At 48.3% G+C, this 16,264-nt stretch overlaps 1 protein-coding gene across 1 annotated transcript; it reads right to left on the bottom strand.

Annotated features, from left to right (window-relative positions):
• Nucleotides 1-1,442: 1,442 nt before the first annotated feature.
• On the bottom strand, nt 1,443-15,025 carry GP2 (glycoprotein 2; the record flags this gene model as incomplete). Its single annotated transcript, XM_084250227.1, has 9 exons — nt 1,443-1,501; nt 5,376-5,460; nt 6,401-6,563; nt 8,037-8,282; nt 9,415-9,563; nt 10,066-10,277; nt 10,916-11,029; nt 12,187-12,630; nt 14,953-15,025. 9 exons carry the CDS (start codon nt 15,023-15,025, stop codon nt 1,443-1,445), a joined length of 1,545 nt encoding a protein of 514 aa, XP_084106353.1.
• Nucleotides 15,026-16,264: the final 1,239 nt, after the last annotated feature.

Raw genomic sequence — 16,264 nt, 5'->3', positions numbered from 1 at the left:
AGGCAGAAGATGAGGCCCAGAGATGGAAGGTTAGGACCTCTGGGCATCTCTTAGTTTACTCCTGCTCAGGAATCCCTGTCTTGGGATGTGCTAGCTGTGAACCCACTAACTCACTGGGAAACAGGAAGCAATGCCTCCTAGGAATCTCCTTTTAAAGAGATGACTCTCACAGTGGCCTTTGGGGTGTCTGCCCAAGAATCACCCCCCTCTGTTCAGGGCCCGCTATGTTTGTGCTGGGTGACCCCACTCAGCCGGGCCTTGGAACATGGGCCAGGGAAGCTCTGGCTGGGTGAGTGGGAACCAGACTCCCGGGGGGGGTCTCTGGGTGTGCCTGCCAGGGCTTTCTGTGTCCCTGGATGAGGACCAAGGGGAAGCTGCAATGTCTTTATCCAATCAAGAGCTGATGCGCCAACAGGGAGAGCTGGTGTGAGAGGGAGGGCGAAGTGAAGGGGGCATGCAGGACAAGCAGTGAGGGCTGTGTGGTTTCAGGAAGAGAGAGGCGCAAAGGTGGTTCCTCTTTCTGCAGCCACACCTCCTCTGAGCAGGGAAGCACCTAGCAGAGTCCTCCCCTGATGAAAAACAGGCTCCCCCTCCCAAGCCCTGACCCCAAGCCTGTCATTTTCCCAGCAACTTGGAGGGGCCTCATATGTGCAGGTGAGAAGAAACATTTTCTGTTTGTGGCATCTTTGTGAAGAACTTTGTAGAGTTCCAAAAGGGGCGTCCGCTCTCCCAAGCTCTATGGCTACATCCCCATGGGTGATTTCCACAGGCACTCCCATCTTCACCTTCCAGAGCAAGCCCTGCTGCGTACAGCTAGGGGAGTGTCCCTGCACCCACAGCCAGCAGTGCCCCCACACCCAGGGCCCTGGGCAGGGAGTGCGGCTGGGGGCACAGTGAAGCATGTCTGTGGTATAGTAGGGCCCGGGGAGCAATGAAGACCTGTCTTTCCTGAAGCAGGGACTGTGAAAATGACCCCCTATAAGTTCCCATTGGAATCCTTGTGACCATGACAGAAATGCATCAGAGGAATCAGGGTGAAAGCAAATCAGTCCCTTCAATGTGTCAGCCATCAGGATGGGGCACTGGGGAAGGTGTCATCCCCTCCCTGCCCTCCAGCAACCTCACACCTCTGCCCTGGAGTTACAACACATGCCAGCTTCTGGTGAAGATGGAGCCAAAGACACCTGGCAAGTTTATTTTCAAGGTCTTGCTAATGAACGAGGAAGTCAGCCCAAGAGAGGCAGCAGAGTCCCCACACGGGGGTAAAAAGGGAAGACACGCAGAGAGTTAAGCCAGGGAAGCTCACCGCTTTCCCCAAGCCTCGCCCAGCCTGGAGTCTGTGGACACTGACACTGTCTATGTGATCTGAGGGAACCGGCAGAGCCAGAGGGTGATGGGAAGCCAGGGCCAGAGGGAAGTGAAGGCTGCTACCCAGTGACTTCTCAGAACAGCCCTGCTAGGAGGACAGGCAGGAGGAGCATGGGCCAGACCACCAGGAATCCTGAAATGCAAGAGAGATGCGTGTTAGGTGTCAGGCTCTGGAACTCAGCAGCGAAAGAGAACCAGCCCCCTGGCTTCTGGTGCTCAAGGGCGGCAAAGGCAGACGATCCAGCATAGGACTGGCAGGGAATAATGGAGCTGTCAGAAGCTACCAGAAGATAGGACCTGGGCCTCCCTGATGCAGGGGTTAAAGATAATGCTATCAAGCTCTCGCCAGCCACTGAAGCACGAGTTTGATCCCTGGTTTGCCAGAGAGCAACCCACATGGCGCAGCAGACCTCTCCTGTCTCGCCTGCTGCTCCCCTCAGCAGTGTATTTCAGTCAATCTGCCTGTTCTGTTCCCTACTCTGTCTCTGGTGAATCCTCTCAGCCCCCACACTACTAGCCTGTACCCCAGTTCTTTTATGCATAAATAAATAGATCTTTAAAAAAAAAAAAAAGAAGATAGGACCCAAATTCCTAATGACCTGAGGCTCAGAACTGTACCCCAGGGAGTTAGCGGGCAATAAACTATTGTCTAAATGTAGGGAGATGCAGGGAGTGTTTGTCATAGATACCAGCATTACTTCTTCTGACTAATACTGAAGAGGCAGAAAGACAAAGTTATGGAGCACTGCCTGCCTCTGTGGCCTGATGACAGCCCAGAATCTCAGCTCTACGACTAGCTGTGCAGGCCCAACTGAGCCTCTCTCTGCCTCTGTTCCCCTGAATACAAACAGACATATTACTAGCAGCTATTATCTGGGGGGATTTTTGTAAGACTTAAGTGAGTCAATTCCTGTCAAGTATTTGGAACAATGCCTGGCATTTGGTAAACATCACACAAGTGCTGATTTTGAAAATGAGAGTCTGGTTGGTTTTTGCACATTTCTTTACATTCAGTGTTCATGCATCCTGGGAGATCATGGCCTGGCTTTGGGGAGGGGAGGCACTAGGAGAAGCTTTGCACCCCCTCTCACCATATGCCAGATTACAATCTCCCCCCATGCCCTAAATTTCAAAGTAACTTGTTGTTTTCCTAGAAGGGAAGGGGAGAAGACTATTGTCATTATAATAAATGTGAGCGTATGACTGTCAGGTTGCAATTATGAAATGAATGTTGGTGTTCAATTAAATCCAAAACAGCAAAAATGGTTGTGGGAGATACACACAAGGAAAACCCTACTTGCCTTCTTGTGGTGGCTGCTTTATCAGAGTGAATCTCTCTTCTTCCAGATGCCTCTAGAATCTGCTATTCACCCCAGATATTAGTCAATTTGCAAACCCTACTGAAAAGCCAGGCTGTTCAGACACTGAGCTCACCTAAAGCACCGGGACTGAAAGGGACTGAGACCTCTGCTCTCAAGCTGCTTTAAGTCTGACCTGTAACTACTCCCTCCCATAAGTGCTACTTTTTTGAGCATTGTCAGAATATTAGCACTGAGCATGGGAAGTCCATCGCGAGCTTCTTGGCAAACTTTTAGATTATTGTCTAGCTGGGATTTGAAGATGGGTATAACTTCAACATATCTGGGTTATCGAATACAGGCCACTTTCTGGGGTAGCAAAATCGTAATAGTATTGCTTTCTTTTGGTCTCAAATATGTTCCTCGGACTTGCCTGCCACTTAAACTCTAATTAATTCATCAGAACTCCATTCAGATCTTACCACCTGATACATTCTTCCCTGATCTTTTCCAATACGGTTAATTACTTCTCAATGTGTTCCCCGTCCACTGTGTACTAATTTGGGATTTATTTGCTTATAAACGTGTCTCATTTTTGTAATTGTTCGTTTTGCCTATAGGCCTTGTTCCTCTTATATTTGCACACTGGTTCCTTTTTCTTACTTGGTGACTTTATGATGCCTCCTCTGAAAAATTTTCTGACTGATCATTCAATTGTATAGTTTTTCTTCCTATATTTTTAACAGAACATATCAAACATCGGTTGGGCACACGGCCACCAAAGATAAAGACTATCTTTCCCAGCTTCCTCTGCAGCCAGGTGTGGCCATTTGACTAAGTCCTGCCTAATCAGATATAAGCAGAGGTATAAGGAATTGGCTTCTTCCCTGTTCCTTCCATCCTGCTGCCTAGATATGAAAGTTTGAGCTCTGGCCGCCATCTTGGTCTATGAAGACCAATGGCCACACCTTGGAGATGGTGGAGGTGTGAGCTGGAAGAGCCTGAATTCTTGATGACTTTGTGGTGCCACCCCACTACCCTGGGTTGCTTACCTCTGGACTTCTTTATGCCTGAGGGTAACACACTTCTGTCTTATTTAAGGTGTCATTACCCAAGCTGGTAACTTTCCACCCCATCAGCCTCTTTTATTTTTAAATCACCTTAACTTTTCATTGCCTGTTTCCCAAATGGAAAGTAAGCTCCGTGAGGGCCTGTGTCGGTCACCACTCCATCTTCAGTACGTAGAACAAAGCATGGCACAGCGGCTACTTGATAAATATTTGTTCTAAGAGGACTGGCTCCCTGTCAGACTGAGCATCTCGACAGCCAATCCTGGGTCTGATCCATTTCAGTCTTCATGTTGCCTAGCCCAGGGCCTGACACTAGAAGGGACTACTTGAATGTGCACTGAAGTTAAAGGAAGGAGAGAGAGCCCGGGGGAGGGCTGAGGGGAGCCAGCAGAGCTGTGTACCTGCAGTGTCAGGGCTGCCACTCACGAGACCAAGAGACTGGGCTGGGTCACCTGAAGACAAGAGCAGAAGGAGAAGGTTTGCTTAGACTGCAGTGAGTGTGGCACGCGGCTGCTGCTCCAATCCCTCCTGGGCCTGCCATCACACCACTGGCAATACACTCTGTGGGGCACCTGCTACTAGCAGGCACCTTTCTAAATGCATCCCATTTAGAATGGATTTGAAATGCAATCCCCCTAACAGATCTATGAGGGCAGTCTTATCCCCACTGGACAGATGGGAGACTGAGGTTGGGGGTGGGTAGACTTACTATGCTGACCTGGCTAGGAAGTAACAGGGCTGGGATTTGAATCTTAGTTTGATTTCAAAGTGGAAGTTCCTCACCCTTCATCTACCCTGTGACACCCCACGGGGCTTCAAGGTGAAGGCCCGGTAAGGGGCAGGACACCCAGGGCAGAACCTCCTTCATGAGACAGGCTCAGTTTACTCATTGCGAGAGTGGAAGGGGTAGTGGGGTTTGCTTCACAGGCTACTGTGAGCATTCCATGTGCTAATTCATAGGCTGTGTCTTCAGCTTAACACCAGGCTCAAATCATCTTCCTCAACATCGCCACTCCTACATCCTAATTTCTTTAGGACAAAAACATGCTTTCCTTCTTTTGAGTTTCTTGACTCCTCCATTCTGATTGGAATAAAAACCATGACCACTAAACTGCAGGTAGGATGGGTGAAAATTCTAGGAGCCGTTGATAAGCTTGCCCACCCTCCCGCCTATCATACTGTCAGTGGCCTTTGAAAACCAATTGTTCACCAGACAACAGCACAGTTGGGTCAGGATTTGGAATTTATCCCAAAGGGACTAAGAACATGGGAGCAGGCAAAACAAGGGAAAGGACTCAGGATTTGGAATGAGACCCACCTGGGTTCAATTGTTACTCCAGCTTCTCACCAGTGGGTGACCTTGGGTACATCACCTAATCACTCTGAGCTTCAGTTCCTCACCCATGAAGTCAGGGGAGGATTGAGTGAGGAATGGACACTGAGAGCTCAGTCAGGCCTTTAGCAGTGGAGAGGCCCGGCACAAGTGGTCAGTGCTGGGGCATTGTCACCCAAAGCCCCTCTTGGAAAGACAAACCGGCACTGAGGAGGCAGAAAAAGACTAGGTTTTTGAGTTGGTGACTGCAGGGACCTGTGGTCAACTGTCAACTCTTGTCCAGCTGGCCTTGTCTCTAGGACTCACCTTTCCGAGTGATGGGTCCCAAATCCAGAACCTGGTCTGAGTCAATGGCTGTGATTTCACTGCGGAGTTGTTTTCCTGAGCAAGACTACAGGGAAGGAGAACTCTGGTTATGCGACAATTTAAAGGCTTGGCTCCTGTCAGATTGCACCTGCAGTGGGGGCAGCTCTGGCCTAAGAACCAGGCCCACCCACCCTGTGGCCCTAACTAATGCTGCTCTTATCTCCATCTGGAATTCTTGCTGCCGTGTCATGCACACACAGGTTTGAAGTTCATCTCCATTCTCTTAGTGTCCAATTTGAGACAAACAACATCAATTCTCTACACTATTATTCAATAGTACTTTTCTGTGTGTGATAGTTAAGACCAGCTATGTCTACACATGCAGGCACATAGTATTACCTGACAAAGTCAGCCATTAGCAGGCAAATGGGGGTCAAGAACATGGGCACAGGAGTCACACGACAGCCGGGGCAGATCCTAGCTGATCTCTTCTACCTGTGTGACCTCTGGCAAGGGAATGCTCTAAGTTTCATTTCCCTCATCTGTATAACAGGGCCGAGCAAAGAATCTACTTAAAGGGTTGTTGTGAGAACTACATTAACTATGGCATATGAAAGTTTTAGTAGTTCTGGGATGGAGTAAGCACCACACAAGCCAACTATTATTATCTTGTGCCAAGGAAACTTACTGGACAGGTGCCTCCATCTGATCTGCCTCTTAGGGACACAGTGACAGTTTACAGGTAAGCTTTTAGGAAGACTAAAGTCCAACCATTCATCCTTCCTTCTTCTCTTCATCACTCCATCCCTCCACCCATTCATCATCCAATTCTTCAACTCTTTATCCATCTGTCCAATCTCCTCTCCTCTCCCCTCCTCTGCCTTCCCAGGCCCTCCCCTCCATTCCTTCTGTCTGTTTGTCTTTCTTCCCATTCATCCAGGATTCCAATAAATACGTATGGAGAGTCTACTAGGTACCAAATCCCACGCCAGGCTCTGAATAGCCCAACCCAGAATGATACTCACTGGCTTGCACTGTTGAGTAACAGAATCACAGAGCTGAATCTCACAATGCAGGAATACCAGGTCATAATGTCCAATAAACGCAAACATCTGAACTGAGAACCGGCCTTCCGAAGAGACCCCATTCTCCTCCACGAAGATTGTGGAATCAATGCGATTTGGACAGCTGGGAGGGAGACAGGACAAAGTTCTAACTTCTAGACCAGCTCAGGAGTCCTGAGCCCCTTGCCACATTTTAAATCTGTCCCCAGTATAAAAACACCATCAGAGAGAATGAACATCCCTTATACCCCTCCACAGACAACATGGACTCTATTCCTGCAGGTTACCCTAAGCCCACATAGTTTAAGTTTTGGGGGCACAGTCTTTGGAATGAGGCAGACTGGTTTCAAGTTCTTACCAGCTCCACTTTGCAGCTAAGTGATTATGAACCTACTACTTAAAACTTATAGTGTCTCACTTTTCTTATTCAAAAAGTGGAGGCAGGAATACTCATCTCCGAGGGCTGATGTGAGCGAGACTGAATCAGCTAATTCATGTACACCACTTAGCACAGAGCTTGGCACTGTAGCTAAACTCAGAGAGAAATACCGATGAGTATTATTTCTGTGGTTTGAATCATGATCTATATACATGCTTTTTCTCTTCGTTTTCACCAGTTAACAACAGTCAGTATTTTGTCCCATAGCACTAGCCATTCTGTTTTGATCATTCATGTTGATCATTCAGTATTACTATCTGCACATTGTCCCTCATTACTTAATTGATAACCCATTTTTGAACTGCGAGCCTACTGCCAAAGTTATCCAGAGTACTGCAATGAAAAATAGTTATTATTTCTTTACCCTGCTGACCTATTTTGCATCAATGCTTTAGGCTAAAAGTTCAGGAGTGATATTCCTGGCTCAAGAGGGGTAGACATGATATGCCACACCAAATGATTTTTCAAAAGGGCTCAACCAGGGGCCTCCCTGGTGGTGCAGGCGGTTGAGCGCGGCGTTGTGAAGCTGTCGCAGCCTCTGCAGTGCCAGTTCAATCCCTGGCAGCCTCGAAGCAACCCACATGGCAAGCAGACCTCTCCTGCTGCCTGCTGCTCCCCTCAGCAGTGTACTTCGTCAGTCTGCCTATTCTGCTGCTCACTCTGTCTCTGGTGAATTCTCTCACCATCCTGTGCATCTGGCCTGTACCCTGGCTCTTGTATAAATAAAAATAAAATATATTAAAGAAAAAACAAAAATGTTAATACAAAAAAAAAAAAAAGGCTCAAACACTTTACTCAACTTCCAGGCAGACATGAAGGGATCATTCCACCTCATCCCCCCCCATGTTGGCCCAAAAAATAACCCCAGAGGACCTCTGTGGTAGCACAGGGGTTAAGTCTCAGCACTGGGAAGCTATCCACAGCCACTGCAGTATGGGTTTGAACCCTGGCCAGGGAGCTGACCCACATGGCGCAGCAGACCTCTCCTGTCTCTCCCGCTGCTCCCCTCAGCAGTGTATTTCAGTAGATCTGCCTGTTCTGCTCCCCACTCTGTCTCTGGTGAATCCTCTCACCTCCCCACCTCTGGCTTGCACCCCAGCTCTTGCATGCATACATGCATAAATATTTTTAAGAAAACAACCCAGAGTTGTCCCATACCCATTTTTGATGATGAAATATTTCACAGGGTCATTCTTCTTGCTCGTGGGCGTGGCGTAGCAATTCTTCAGCACCAGATTGAAGCGGGACTTGTCCCCTCTCTCCAACATGGCACCCACATAGAGCATGGATTCTACCGGCAGCACAGCCTCTTCCCCTTCGAAAGGAGACACATAGTTCCCGTCCTTGAAGAGGGCCATCCTGACGACAAATTCACCCTTCCCATCCACACTGATATTCTGAGAGCTGAGAAAAGCGAAACCACAAAAGGGGAAACATCAGGTTTTGAGCACCGAGAACTAAGTAAATCGAGTCCCATGCGTGGGCATGGTTATAAAGGCAAAGGCACATCTTTGATTCCTGAGTGAATTTATTCAAACATTCATTGAAATCAAGACATTGACAGAGAAGTGAACCTCCCGGCTTCCCACTAACTCTTGTCTGCATCAGGGCTCACCCCTCTTTCCCCGCCTCCCTCCCCTGGTGGGTGTTCCATCTCCTCCCCTGCAGGATGGGGCTTGGGACCAGTTTTGTGGATTCGCAATTTTCAGCAGCAGGTCACCTCCCTACAGCCACAATCTTGAGTGGCTTGCCAATTTTAAGACCATAAACGATGGCTTCGATGGATCTTGTACCCTAACACAATGCAGTCAAAAACTAGAAAATCGAACTAGAAAATTTCCAATCCTGCCATTCTGTGAGCCCAGGGGGCAATGAAGGGAGTGCTAAGGGCAACCCTGGGCTTCTGAAAACTCGAGAAACTCCACTGGCAAGTCTAGAAATGCCATGGAATTCATTGAACAGGGCCTCATTCTAGGCACAGTGATACGGCAGCAAACAAAATGGGCAAAACCCCAGCTCAAAACCAAATTGCTACTTGATTCTATTTCTGGTGAATTCGGGTGCTGTTTGTCTAGTGAAAGCTGATCTAGGCTTAAATCCTACTTGCGCAGGCTTAAATCCTGCTCCCACCATTCTCTCTACCAGGATGAGGTCAGAGGCCCTCATTCCCTTATCTCTCAGCACCCCACGCTTCTCCTCCACTGCGTTCATCCCACTTGTAAATAATTATTGATATAATTAGTTGTTTAATGCTTTTCTTCCTCAAGAAAAACGACTTTGCTGTGGGTTTTTGTTCCTAAGCATATTTAATTAAGTTTCATGTTGCTGCATTGCTTCATAACGATAATCTTTAATATCCACAAAATATTCCATGTCTGCCTTGTTCCTGCTGAACATTACTATGTGATCAGCAAATATTTGTGGATCAGTGCTCAAAGGAACAGAAGCTCCTGAAGGAGGCAGGTGGGCACCGCAAGTCTTGCTTGAAGTGACCCATGCCAAAGGCATGGGTCAAAGGCCAAGGTCAGCAGTGTACCTTAAAATGGGCCGCAGAGCAGTCTGGAGGCTGTGGTACATGGTCAGCGGGTAGGCACACTGGAAGTTGATGTTGACGTTGTTGTCCCTGATGATGACATTGCTGGCCAAGGAGAGGGTGTTTTCGTAGATGGCGTGAGTTTCGTTTTTCTTGGGCATAAAAACAAGGCCACATGTCTATTTGTGTGTATGTGTGTAGGAGCATCTAGAGCTCACAGCCGTGTGATTCCACTGTTGGCGTTGCTCGTTATGGTGCCACCTTGCCTTCTGACCTCAAGGAGGCACGTGGGCCTCCTCCCTGTGGCAGTGGCACCTTATGGGGACGGGAATGAGGATCCTAGATGAGAAACTAGAACTAGAACAGTAAAATACTGACCCTTGAGAAGAGTCAGAAGCACTTGGCTTACTCGTCTGTTGACCCCTCCCACATCACCCCTAATTAAAGTAATCATAATCATCGTGGCTTACCTTTACTGAACTCAAGCATCAGACCTGTCCTAAGCTCTGTTCGTTGACCAAGGTGTATAATCTCACATGCCTCCTAGAAGCCCAGAGAGGCTAAGTAACTTGTCCAAGTTTGCACAGCTGCTGAGAGGGGTCCTACTAGTCCAACTTCCACCTTCTGGCTACAGTTGTGTGAAAACCCACTCACCTCCAGAATGTTCCCACAGGCAGCCACCTGTGTAGGACTGGTCATCGACAGCCAGTTCCCTTCCTCTTTTTGCATGAAATTGCTGCAGTTCGAGTCTCGCAGGTAGCCAATGACCTGGTCCTCAAAACCCAAGGCTTCCAGCTGACACTTGTCCACGAACACTTTCATCTCCTCAGCCCCACAGTCCAGCCGAGGATGCATATTTTGAACATCTGGAAAGTAGAGAGGGGAGTAGGTAGAGTGGATGGGGATCTAGAAGCAACAGACAAACCATATTCCTTGCCTTTGGGGGAAGTCACCACGCCCTCCAGGAGGTGGGGTAGAGTAGAAGGGGTCTGGGACTCAGGTGGGGTTCAAGCCTGGGTTTGCTGCAGTGAGGCTGACAAAACAGGCCCAGGTTCAAGATTTCCAGGCACCTCATGTACAGGTTTTTTTTGAGGGCTTTCCTCTCTGATTCACGTGGGGAATTGTGGTCTCTGGGGAAACAGGGCTGTCCCAAATTCCAGACCGGAATCAAAGCTAGATCTGCACTGGAGAAGCATGCACCTTCCTGGGTTTCCAAAGCCGACATGTCTGATCAGGTCCAGAGCCCTTGTATTCATTCATTCGTTCAATCATTAATTCATCCAACACTATTCAAAGGAAACTTCTCAAGCATCTGCTATCTGCCAGGGACTATTCTAGCACTGCTAATCAAAACTGACAAAACCTCACTCTTCTAGAGCTAGCATTCTGACAGGGGAGGTAGAAAGTAAATCAAGAGAAATAGAGTTTCTGAAACCCCCTAGCCCCCTCTACCACCTACCCAGCACATCTCCCTCCTCCAGCCCAGAGCCTTGCAATCACTCACCAGAGGCTTGCAGGTCCTTTCTGCAGACACAGCCCCAGACGCCGCCGTCGACAAGCTTGCACTCCTCCTCTGAGCGACAGGTCTTGTTACACTTGTCCGGCACAGTGGTGGGTTCTGGGGATGCAGCATGAAGGGAGAGGATGAGGATGCAGAGTAGGGTGGCCCTGAGACCACCAAGGTCAAAGGCACGAAAGTCCTGCCCCAGGCCAGAAATTCACCATGATTCTTAGTGGCAGGTCAAGCCTCAGTCTCAGATTTCTTGACTCCCCAAGTGGTGAAGTAAAAGCCCTGAAGTTGCCTTCTTAAGACTGACCACATGGCAGACACCGTTCTGAGTACTTGCCACAGGCTAGCTCATTCACATGCCCTGCTGGCTACGTGGGGCAGGCTGGCACGAGGGGAAGCATGTGGAATATGGGGCCTGGGGCCCGGGGTTCACATCTCAGCTCTACCACAGTTTCAGCTCTGTGATATTGGGACACATCACTCTGTCTCCACTGAGGGCAGTTATTATAGTGCCTGTTCTATGTTGATTAGAAGTTTGTTTTTTTTTTTTAAAGATTTATTTATTTATACAAGCACTGGGAACAGCAGAAGCGTGGGAAGGTGAGAGAATTCACCAGAGCCAGAGCGGGGAGCAGAACAGGCAGACTGACGATGTACACTGCTGAGGGGAGCAGCGGGCGGCAGGAAAGGTATGAGCACCATGTGGGACCCTTGCCGGTGGCTGGGGATCGAACCAGCTCTGCAGAGGCTGCCAGCAGCTTCACAGCCCAGCACTCAACCACTGGCCACCAGGGTAGGCTCCGTCGATTAGAAGTTTAAATGAGTTAATAACCTGCAGCCCTCAGGATAGGGACAAGGACATGATAAGCACTGTACATTACCCTTTTTTGTTGCCATTATCCATTTTTTTTTCAGGTCAGAAGACAGATGTTCAAAAGGGTAAATTAAACTGAGCCTGAGACTTAATAGGATCCTACACATACATACAAATAATTATATAGGCCTTGTTAATTAATGTTAATTAATGGTGTATTCACACAAAAACAATCAGGAGATTTCACCTTTGAATCTGAATTTTTGGCTTTACCAGAAACATAAGAGGACCGTGTCACCTTGGACAATCTCCCAGGGGGCAGGAAGGGCCAGGCGCTGGGTGGGGGCTGTTTGCCTAGACTCCTTTAGATCTGCCCCACCCACCCTCCTGAGCCCTGGGCATGTCCCCCAGCAGCCCTGACCCGCAGCTGCCAGTGGCTCTCTCTGCTCACCTGTGCAATATGCCAGATTGCAAGCGGGGGCGCCCTGCAGTCGGTACACATAGTAGTTGTCCTGGCAGGCCTTCACCTGCACCTGGCTCTTCCATAAGCAGCAGTTGCCGCTCCAGTGGGCACAAGCTGTGCGGTTGACGATGCCCTCCTCGACCATGGGGTGGGACCCATTGAGCCACATGGGAGCGGCTGTCTGGCATCGGAACGGTGGGATGCAGACCTCGGGCATCTTGCTTCCTCCTTCCCCCACAAAGCGGTACCAGCCGAACAGGTTGGTGTCACACTTCAGGGTGCTATCATTTTCGTTCTCTATGCTTCGGAAGGGTTCATCCAGGACGGTGTAACTCTCGCAGGGGTCAAAACAGACTCCGGCCTGTGGGGTGCCAGGGTCTCCACATTCCAAGTCCAGCACCTTGGAGCTGGCCTTCTCCTGTTTTCTGTAACCTGGGAAGTGAAGTGTGCTGTTGTTAACTGAGCCAGCCCAGAGCCTGTGCTATGTTTATCTCCCCGACATGCTCTGGTTTGGATGCGCTGAGGGCTCTAAAAAAGGACAAGAGGCACATAATCCATTAATTAAACATCAGTCCTGGGGTCAGAATAATAATGAGGTCTTCGGTGGGATTTTATAGTCATGAGAACATCAGAGTTCTGACCATAAATAAATAAAATTGAAAAAGAATTAAAAATCAAGAAATAGGGCCTCCCCTGGGGGCGCAGCGGTTGAGCGCTGGGCTGCAAGGCTGCCCGCAGCCTCTGCAGCGCCGGTTCATTCCCCGGCTGCCAGTGAGGGTCCCACAAAAAAAAAAAAAAAAAATCGAGAAATAAGGTCATTTTTCCTGTTTTTCTCTCTGCTAGTGGGGAGAAAAGGGAAATACCTGCACAACCCTGGGGGCGTCAGTCACGCTGAACTGGCCCCTGGGCTTGTGCAGTGCACGCCTTAAGCAACTGTACATGTGCTCCTGTCCCACCAAGAGTTGCTCTTCTCATGCTAAATGTAATACAGGCTCATTGGAAAAAAGCCTCAAACATTATTGAAATGAATAAGGTAGAAGTGAAAGTTGTTTTAAGTCCATTCTCTCCCCCAGCATGAACTGAAAATATGTTGTATCATCTTCTGGTCTTTTCTAGGCGGATGTTTAAAATATAAGATTTTCTTTTAAAATAAAAAATGTGTTTGATGCTATACAGGCTTTTTCCCCTTTCATTTTTTTTTAATTTAATGTTTCATAGATGAGCTTCCATTATCAGCTCATCTAGTTACAGATCTAACACAGGAACTGTCAGACTCAGCACTGTTCTGTCCTCACCACGCTGTTGTGGGGGGTCATTCTGTGTATTCGGGGATATTTAGCAGCGGTCCTGGGATCTTTTCATGTGAAGCCAGTAGCACTTTCCTCCTAAAGTTGCCTCCAGTTGCCAAAACTCCTCTGGAGGGCAAAATCACCCCCATAGAACCACTGGCTCAAAGGGACCCCTGTGTGATTGCAAATCACAGAATTTCAGATTTAGGGACTGCCGTGTGAAGCTGCAGAGGAGTGAGAGGGAGTGGGAACAGGCTGATCAGTCTGGGTTTAAATCCATTTCAGCACCTGCTGACTGGCTGACCTTGGCAGATGGTTGAACTCCCCTGAGACTCATCTGCAAAACAACACCTGTGAGCTAGTTGTTCTCAAACTTCATGCATTCCCACGCCCCAGTGGCAATGTTTGCCACACCAGTGCTCTGTCCTATTATGTACTAAATATGTTTCATTCAATAATTGTCTCTAAAGATTCATTTCATCCTAAAGAATAATATCTGTGCTAGCCTAAGTATGATGTACTAGTTATATATTTTAATATCCATGGGAATATATATATATAATATTATATATATATACAATCCTTCAAAAAATTATTTAAGAGTCCACCAAGCACCCCACCATCATCTGGGATATATTTACCCTGATTTGGGAAATAAAGCCCAGATCAGAGGAGAAATAAGACGGTAGGTGGAAAATGCCAAGTACAGCATCTGGTTGCTAACAGGAGTTCAAGTTAGTTCTCTAGTTCTGATTTGTTCAATACAGCGGGCACCTGAATGGTGAGCCAATGCTGGCAGGACCCCATTGTCTTAATACAACTCTGAGGGGCTTTTAGCAAAAGCGGTTTGTAAGCCTCACTTATGTATGTGCCTGCTTGAGGGAACAGAGTTGCCGCACATGTTACTCTTGGCCTGTTTCCTGCTTACACTGTATTTTCCCAAGGAAAGGTAGGAGCCGAGTCCCTTTCTCCTCCCTCCTAAAACCCTACCTGCAGGTGATGCGAAATTTCCATCCTGGTGTCTAGCCCAGAACATTTCCTACAAGTTCCTAAAATGCCCAAGCCATAGATCGTTGGAAGAACTGCAGAGAGATGATCAAATCTAGTTCATTTGTTTTATAGACGCGCAAACTGGTTTGGAGGGAGGAAGCACTTGCTAAAAAAAGGATACAAAGAGCCTAGATATTCCAAGTTCTCATAAATCCTGGAGCCTCTCTCTCCCCCATATCTAATAAGGGAAGTTATGTTAACTAGCTCTGATTTTCCTTTCAGGGAGAATTTCTGATTTGATTCTGAGAGACTATGACTTGATTCTGGCTCCTCTTATTGTGTCCCCTTGACTTCTAGCTTCTGGGTCACTGCTTCAGACATACCCCTGTTCCTTTCACTGACCCTGAGGCCCCTTCTCTGCTCACTCCCCCGGTATGGCTGGGCTTCTGTGATACCAGGCGAGTAGAGCACTCACCTTCCTCCTGTGTGGATGCCAGGGTCAGAATGTAGGAGGCCAAGGCCAGCCATAGAACAGAAGAGCCCCCCATACTTCCCAAGAGCCAAGACACGCAGGTCACTCAGCAGTGTGCGGTCTTTCCATGCACCTAGGGGAGGGGAAAGAGCCAGAGATGATCAGGATGGCAGAGGGGGTCCTCAGGGTACCAGGGTAAGAAGAGAAACACATCAGTTCAGTATCATCACCCTACTAAGCCCCTTGCATCCCTTGGCTCATTTAAGGTTCTCAACCACCCTCCAGGGAAGGTACTATTATTGTTCCCATTTCAAAGAGGAAGAAGCTGAGGCTCTGAGTACATTCATCCCAGAAATATTTACTGATTATATTAATCCCAGAAATATTTACTGAGTGCCTCCCATGTGTAGCCACAGTGTTGAAAGATAAATAAGTTGCATAAGTTGCACACTGAGGTTCTCAGAAACGAACCCAGGATTGCCCTCAGAAAGGGCTGTATTGTTTCATTGCAGGCATGACTTACAGAAATAAGGTGGGGTAATAAGAGGGGTTATTGCCAATCTCACTTGCCAAGGGCGTAAGTTTCACAGCAAGAAAGCTACAGGCTAGCTTAGAACTGGCTGCCGGTGCAGAATGTCCTAGAAGGTCTCAGGTTGGTTCCTATTCAGGTGGTGATAGAGCTTTTGGAGACTGACTGGAGGGGAAGCTTATGGTGCTGTGAATACCTACAGAGAAGAGTCATGGCTGCCCCTGCGTGGTTCTATGCATCAGGCACTGTGCTGAGAGCCCCCTGCAGTGTCCTCTATGGGTATAGATTTCCATGAGGCTGGGCCCACGTCAGACTAAGCTCCTTATCGCTTCCCCTAGCACAGTGCCTGGTGCACAATGGCTGCCCAATAAAGGTTTAAGAGATGAGTGAATAAATCAGTGTGTGTGGGGTGGGGGGTGGGGAATGGAGGTAGAAACAAAGTGCTGTGAAGGGCCTGCCAACTCTCAAATTAATAACATTTCCTCTTCTGGGAAAGTCTTTCCTCAAGTGAGCACGTCTTTGGATGATTCTTAAAGCCCCAGGAAGACTTTGGTTGAAGATAGAAATCTGTTTCTGGAAGGGATGTCATGGCTATGTTAGAGAAGCACCCAGGACAGCTAATTATTAGAGATGAGATCCTCCGTAGAGGCCCATCTTCCTGGTAGGGGTGTCTGGGGATAAGGGTGCAGGGGCATCTTGAGCTATGGAGCAATCAGCGGGCAGCTGGGATCAGAGCTGGACACGAAGGGCTATCTGGAGTACCTGACTTAGGGCCAAGGTCTAAAC

The sequence above is a fragment of the Talpa europaea genome, assembly GCF_964194135.1.
Source record: "Talpa europaea genome assembly, chromosome: 12".
NCBI classification, from domain to species: domain Eukaryota; kingdom Metazoa; phylum Chordata; class Mammalia; order Eulipotyphla; family Talpidae; genus Talpa; species Talpa europaea.
The sequence above is the reverse complement of the archived record's forward strand: the minus strand, read 5'-3'. Positions and strand labels throughout refer to the sequence as shown.